Here is a 6,726-nt window from a genome sequence, read left to right as displayed (position 1 = left end):
CCTCTCTCCACTGAGCTGCTGACTTGAGTAGAAAAGGAGACAGGACGGCATTTACCTCTCCTCCACTCTATCCCTCCCCAGCCTTTGCCTTCCCTCGTTTTCCTGGTGCCTCTCCAGTGAGTCAACACCAGCGTGACTGTGGAGAGGATGCCGATATCCTAAATCTGAGGCCAAAGGGATTGTTTCTGACCCTTGGTACCAAGGAGCAGCAATTTCAGACGTATACTCCAGTGCCTTCTGATGAACACGCAGGAGCAGAAGTCTGTAACAAATGCACCAGGCGGCAATGTCGGGTTTTGAAATCCCAGCTTTTCTCTGTAGGCATTCAGGACAGAATTCACCAGCAGAAGGTCCGTGCATTCTGCTGGGCCTTGGAGGCCAAGCACTGCAGAAGGTTTGGGCAGGGAACTTCACCCCTGGAACAGCAGCAAAAATCTGTCTCACATTTAATCCCAAATTTAGTCTCTAATGGAAACCCAGGGAGTGTGGCACAACACCTGACTTTCCAGGGAAGGACCACATGCTTGTAGACACAAACAGAATTCCAAGCCTGTGGGCCGTTTTTAATAGCTTTGGCACTCGGCAGGATTAACCTCGCAGCCTTGGCATAGCATCCCCCAGTAGGGTGCAATTCAGCAACTTTCTCTTCATGGCTCATATAAATCTGGTTTGTTTTAACTGGTAAGTCGGCTATAAAGCTACATAAAACCATCAAACAGGCCCACATCTAAAATGTTGAGTCTGGAATTAAATAGTCACTTAACAACCACCAGCCATATGTAGAAAGATAACTGGTAGTAAATTTGTTTATTTAAACTCAAAAGAGGAAAGAATAAAAATGTTAATTTGGAAAAAGTAAACTAATTATTATTTCCTCTAACTGCATGCGTCACCTTCCAAGATTCTCGGAGAGAGAATCAGCGAACAGTCAGACAAAACCGCTCGAGCCATCAGGTGTTGTGGAATGTGTTACTCACGACAATGATGCAGGGAGTCCTTCAACCAAAGAAAGCAACTAAAGCTAAATGGGGCTTTTCGCCATAAACACTCATCGCAGGAAAAGATCACGCTTTCACGATTGCTCTGGTGCTTACAGCCACAGGAGAACTTAGTTCTCTTCATCCGAGGAGAGACCTTCGATTTCATCTCTGTCTCCGCCAATTGCCATCCAGAACGCTTTGGCTACCTAACAGTGGGAAAAAAGATGGGAAAGGGAGAAAAGTTCCCCTTAAATGACTGAAGATTCTGCATTTACCATCAAAAACCAGAAACTGAGCAGCAGCTAAATCTAGCAACCGTGTTTTTAAGTACAATGCTAATTTTCTGCGACATTAAGAAATTTCACCAACAATAATTTAGAATTTGTGGGAGGCACATGTGATACAAAACTTGTGCTAATTAAGACATGATTAAATTTTCCTTGAGATCAAGGCTTTTCCATTGACTTAAGCGGAAGCTGGCGTAAACCCTCAGCACCTCCAGGGCCTTCATTTTGGAAATTCTGAAAGGAGAATGCCTTTTCTGGTGTTTCAAAATTCCACATTTGTTATTCAGTTCTGGGGAGACACCAGTCAGCCTTCCCAGGACTGTGCGGTTTGTTCTTACGGCTCTTAATATAGGAACGCTACAAGAGAAATAATGGTGGCTTAGAAAGGAAAACCCTGTTTTTAATAATTTCAATGCCAATTTCAAAACCTCACCTTTTCCGCATGTAGTTTTCTTTGTTCGTGAGGCAGTGTTGCAGCTTTATCTGCGGAAAAGAACACGACTTAGGTTGGCAACCTGATGCTGCTGAGCACACTGGGTTTAATCTCAAACTGTTGTAGCTTGAAACTGCAAGACTGGCATGCAGTTGTAGAGCTCAAAAAAAAGTTTGTTTATAGAAAACTGCATAGGATTAGTTCATGGTGGACACAATCAGCGTGACAGCAGTCAGCTGAGCAATATCTATTTCAAGAGCACCAGCAAGATGAAGGGAAAATTAATTTAAGATAAACTGCTTGTAAAAAACCTCAGACAGGAGAACAGGAATTTGTACAATCTTCCCAGCTCCCAGACTGGCTTTTGGGCCTTTGAGGGACTGGAATAGGTGACACAGCTCCGCACCCACCAGTACGTTACCTTTCATTTCCTTCAGCTTTGTAAACAACCTTTCAAAGTTCTCCAGGTCCCCGTCTCTTGTGGTCAGGCTGGCTAACTCCTGAACGTCCGTATCTAACGTGGGATCTGAAATACATGCAGATAGGTTGCTTTAGGGTAAATTATTCTGTTTTGTCAGCAGGTACGAAAGTCTTTCTGATAAAAAACAGTATTTTAATGTCTGCAAATCCTGTCTGCAAATTCCAGCCCCATGGGAGGGACAGAACCATTTACTGATTGTTCGCACAGGCAGCTCATGGCATCGTTACAGTGGTAATTAATTTTGATACATCACATTGCAATAATGTTTTTGAGTTCATCTAATATTTAAGGTTTCTTGCCTGGGAACAGCCACGGAGTAAATTAAAGCGTAATGAGACTGTGCTTAGATCACAACTAACAACACTCAACCTTTATAAGATCTCCGCGTACAACTGGTAAGAAAGTTCCATTTCCTGGAACGGTGCAATTATTCAAGGACCTGGAGCTTAAAACACCTGAACCTCTTAGGACGGACCCAAGCAGAGTGTGGGTCGTTCATCTCCTGCTGGGTCATGCTGGTTCTCTGCAACCATAAAGCTTGAAGCTTCACTCTTACAAAGATGTTTCTACATATACACAGCGTACACAATATGCACACCAGGAAATTTCACAAAATCAGATCTGAACGTCCCCAATTGGCAGTGCTGCAGGGGCTCTGTCCTATCCAAACCTGGGCCCATTTTTTCCAGAAGGAGAACACCTAAACTCTAAACAATTATCCGCCAAGCAGAGAAAGAGCTTACCTACAGCGCTGTCAGTCTGGAGGTTGTCTGTGCTAGCTCGATCCTCTCTGTTGTCTAAGTGCGATTCTTCTCTGTCTGCTGGTGATGGGTTGGACTGTCAGGAAACACAAAGGTATTAGAGTGTTCAATAATGCACCTAAAAAGCATCATCAGCCGTAAATCAGGTGCTTCCTGTTTTGACTTCAAACACTTACTCTTTATCTGAAGCTGTTTATTACTGCAAAGCCTGTACCACCTGTTTTATGAAAAGCCACTTGTACAACACTCTACGCAGGTACTACACAAAGGTTTTCTATGGTAGGTTTGTTGTTACTTTTTAAATAACACTATCAAGTGATAGTTTTTGTTTTACACAAAATACTGGTCTTGGATATTAATGAAAACAACATCTTGAATGGAGCTTTATGCAATCATTCCTTGGCTCCAGCGCTCTGTATGGGGTAAAGCACTGACACAGTGCTGCAGTCACTGTGATCAACACCCAACACAATCAGGTATCTCTGGGTAAAATTATGAGTTCCGAGGCAATGTCCTGAAAACCAGCAAGCTCACAGCCATGAGGTGACAGCTGCTAGCAACAACTGCCTCATGAGGACTTGTAAGAAAAATGCAGATAGTTTTTCAGATGTAGAAATGATTCTTTTAAAATACATTCCAACAGGCTGTGAAGAATCCCTTGAGGAGGGGTAAAAAAACAAAGCAAGCCACCACCACACCAAGTGTGACAATAAGAGCAACATAAGAACAGCATGAGCAAAGAACAAGAAATAGGAATTACTGTTTACTTCTGTCTCTTGGTTCTCTTCTGACCCAATGCTACAGTTTGCACCTGCTAATGTACTGAGAAGCCCGAAGCCCTGGGTCCTGTCTGGAAACAAAACAGCCGTTAGTTTGACAGAAGATGCAATATTATTACAAATAGTTGTAACTGAACAGATGGGATAGAGGATATTTCAGGGAAGACAAACACACAGAGCAACCTGTAAAACTGTCAGTGCACCTGAAAATTTATTTTAAGCAGAAATTTTTTATATTCTTTAAGCTTTTTTAAAACTATATTAACAATACATACTGATAAATATTACAAACAGGGAATAGCTCTGTAAGCCACAAGAGATGTGATCTCTTTTTTTTCTTATTTGAAGTCACTGCTCTGTTAGGATTTGTTCTGGCAAATGTCTCCTGATTCCAAACGAGGCAGTTTTTAACATACAGAAGCCGCATTTGCTATTACTGACACTCGATGAACCGGGTTTCACCATCCATGGGAAGCAGCACGGAGTTTGTGGTTAAATACAGGAAATGCAACAAGTGCTTTTGCTTATGCACACGTTGTCTAAATAAACTGAGCATCCCAGTAATGGCCAAGGCAATTTTAAGATATCTAATTCAGAACTCATGGAAGGACCCAGCCATCAAAGCCAATGTTTCTTCACACTGCAAGGTGCTCTGGGCTTTCAGCATCGGCTAACCTACTGGGTATTTCAATGGTATTTTAAAATCTAACCTAATAAAAACACTTAATTCAAACCTAAAACGAAACAATCATCTTTTTCATCTAAGATAATAGATGCAGTACAGTATTTTTAAATTAAACTTACTGTATTTTCAAAACTTTATATTTTAAAATAAAAATGTATCTTAATAGGTGATATTACGGGTTGGGTTTTTTTTTCTAAGCCATGTTTTCCGCTAGCACTTGCGTTGAGTAGTAAGTACTTGCAGCTACACAGGGGACTCCGGAGATTTTTCTCTAAATGTTAGCATTTAGTCAACTAAAAAAGAAATAACATTAAGTTTTGTACTACAAATAGCCAGGCATCAGTGCCTTGTGCCAGAAGATTACTTCTTTTAAAAAAATGTGTTTTCAATTAATACTCCACTAATGACTGATGTTCAGATGACATCATTTTTATGCACTGTCCAAATGCACTTGCCATTTACACAAAATTTCATTTTGAAGAGTTGAATGTGTAACTAAAACCCTCAGCTATCTAGAAAACACGTAAACACATCTCCATTAGAGAACTACTAAAACCTCCTGTCCTGTTTAATAATCTTCACTGTGTACTTCAGCTAACGTATCCTGTCCCATTCCTCTTCTCCCCTCGCGCTCACCCCGCTCCCCAGCAGGTATTGGTTTGAACTAGCTCTGTTTTATACAGCTTTCCTGCTCTAACAGATCATTCGCCAAAGGTTTGGGAAGAATTGATTCCGTTGAGCTGAATGAATCGCCTTAAAAATGTTCAGTTGCACGAGATGTGAAAGCCCGTGAAGACCAGCTAAATTAACAGACAACAGCGTGATAAAAGATTGGGATTTGCAACCCGAGACAAAGCAGCTTCCCCAAGCTTCAGTACGCTGAGCAAAGAGCTGTCTTTAGAGAAACTGCAAAGCTCAACATTCAGCCAATTTCTGAGTCATCTGAAGCTAGACTGGACACTGCAGTCCAGAATGTACTTGAGAGAGAACACTCTCACACTGGCAGAGGGGTGGATGCAGTGACCTAACCGTGTACCTCTTTCACATCTATTGGAGTTCATCCTGTACAGAAAAATGCCAGTGGCTCCATCCCCCCCACCACACACACACAAACCTCAGCCAGCGGAATTATCGAAAGTTGTCCCAGTTAGAAAGTACTGGGAGCTACAGCAGGGCTCTCTGCAAAGCAGCTATTTGTTTCTGCATCCGTGGCTAGGGAGGTGGCAGACGTAACGCTTGGCTGCAGGCACACCCTTGAAAAAGCCTTCCTATAAACTCTTTTTATTGGATGTAAATGTTATTTCAACTTCTGGGTGCAATTCAGGAAGTGGGTGATGCCTTACAGAGTGTTCTTACTGCATCAAAGCCAAAAATTATCTCACTCAACTTATTCTAACAGTTGGTGGCTCCAATTTGATGGTGTCTATGTAGTTTCACAGGTATCACCCACCAATAGTTGTGGAGCTCTAGTACTCTGAGCATGGCTTCTAGATTCTTACACGTTAATTTCACAATAAAATCTCTTTCACTGTCTTTATGGACTATTTTTCCACAGTCTGCCTCTAGCTGGCATCTGGTGATGCTGACTTCTGTACAACATTAAAAACTCAAAAGTCCCTATTTGATTAAATAAATATTAACATTTCCCCTAAATTTGGCTAATTCTTTGTGAAGAGAGCCAGGCTAACTACTGGCCCCACCCTAGGTTACCAGCTTCAGCTGGGATCACTAAAGCGAGTATTTAAAAGCAGGAAGTACCCAACTGCCCTCTCTCAAAGGACAGTAAGGTGTTCCTCTTCTTGCCATCCAGGACAACTGGCTTTGCTCTTGGAGGGACAGCCAAGGACACCAGCAGGGTCCTACCTTTGTGAGAGGGGAAGATATTAGCTGAAGAACTTCTCATGTTCTTCTGCATAAAGGGAAGGAAACTGCCTGATTCTCAAACTGCAGAGTGCTCTGAGGCCTGGAGAACCAACAGCTTTACACCAGCTGCTAAAGGGAATTGTCCTCTGGAGGCTCTCAGGTAAGGCTGCAGGTTCTTTCTTGTAGTAGAGACAACAGTGCTTTATTTACTCACAGTATGTGGTATTACTTGATGTAAAAATGTCTATAATTCAGCTGTGCTATGCTCAATATCAATTTTTATGAACTGGTGTCAGAATGAGTGTATTTAATGGTTTGAGGAAAAAAAATCAAAAGGTCAAGAATTTTCTTAACACATGTGTGGCAAAAACCCTTTATGACTTAAGAAGAACTGTGTTTGGGTTTCAGATAAAATACCTTAAAATAAAATGGGATTAATGCTTGTACTTGAAAAAAG

At 41.7% G+C, this 6,726-nt stretch overlaps 1 protein-coding gene across 1 annotated transcript in view; it reads right to left on the bottom strand.

Annotated features, from left to right (window-relative positions):
- Window positions 1-643: 643 nt before the first annotated feature.
- AAGAB (alpha- and gamma-adaptin binding protein) overlaps window positions 644-6,726 on the bottom strand; it is a 12,377-nt gene continuing 6,294 nt past the window's right edge. The window contains exons 5-9 of the mRNA XM_010081682.1: window positions 3,710-3,792; window positions 2,925-3,018; window positions 2,122-2,226; window positions 1,701-1,750; window positions 644-1,186 (exon numbers count right to left, since the gene is read on the bottom strand). Coding sequence (XP_010079984.1) covers window positions 1,109-1,186; window positions 1,701-1,750; window positions 2,122-2,226; window positions 2,925-3,018; window positions 3,710-3,792 — 410 coding nt within the window. The 3' untranslated portion in view covers window positions 644-1,108. The remainder of the gene's footprint in view (window positions 1,187-1,700; window positions 1,751-2,121; window positions 2,227-2,924; window positions 3,019-3,709; window positions 3,793-6,726) is intronic.

Source organism: Pterocles gutturalis, unplaced genomic scaffold, assembly GCF_000699245.1.
Source record: "Pterocles gutturalis isolate BGI_N339 unplaced genomic scaffold, ASM69924v1 scaffold42854, whole genome shotgun sequence".
Lineage (NCBI taxonomy): Eukaryota > Metazoa > Chordata > Aves > Pterocliformes > Pteroclidae > Pterocles > Pterocles gutturalis.
This window is presented reverse-complemented; position numbering and strand designations above follow the sequence as displayed.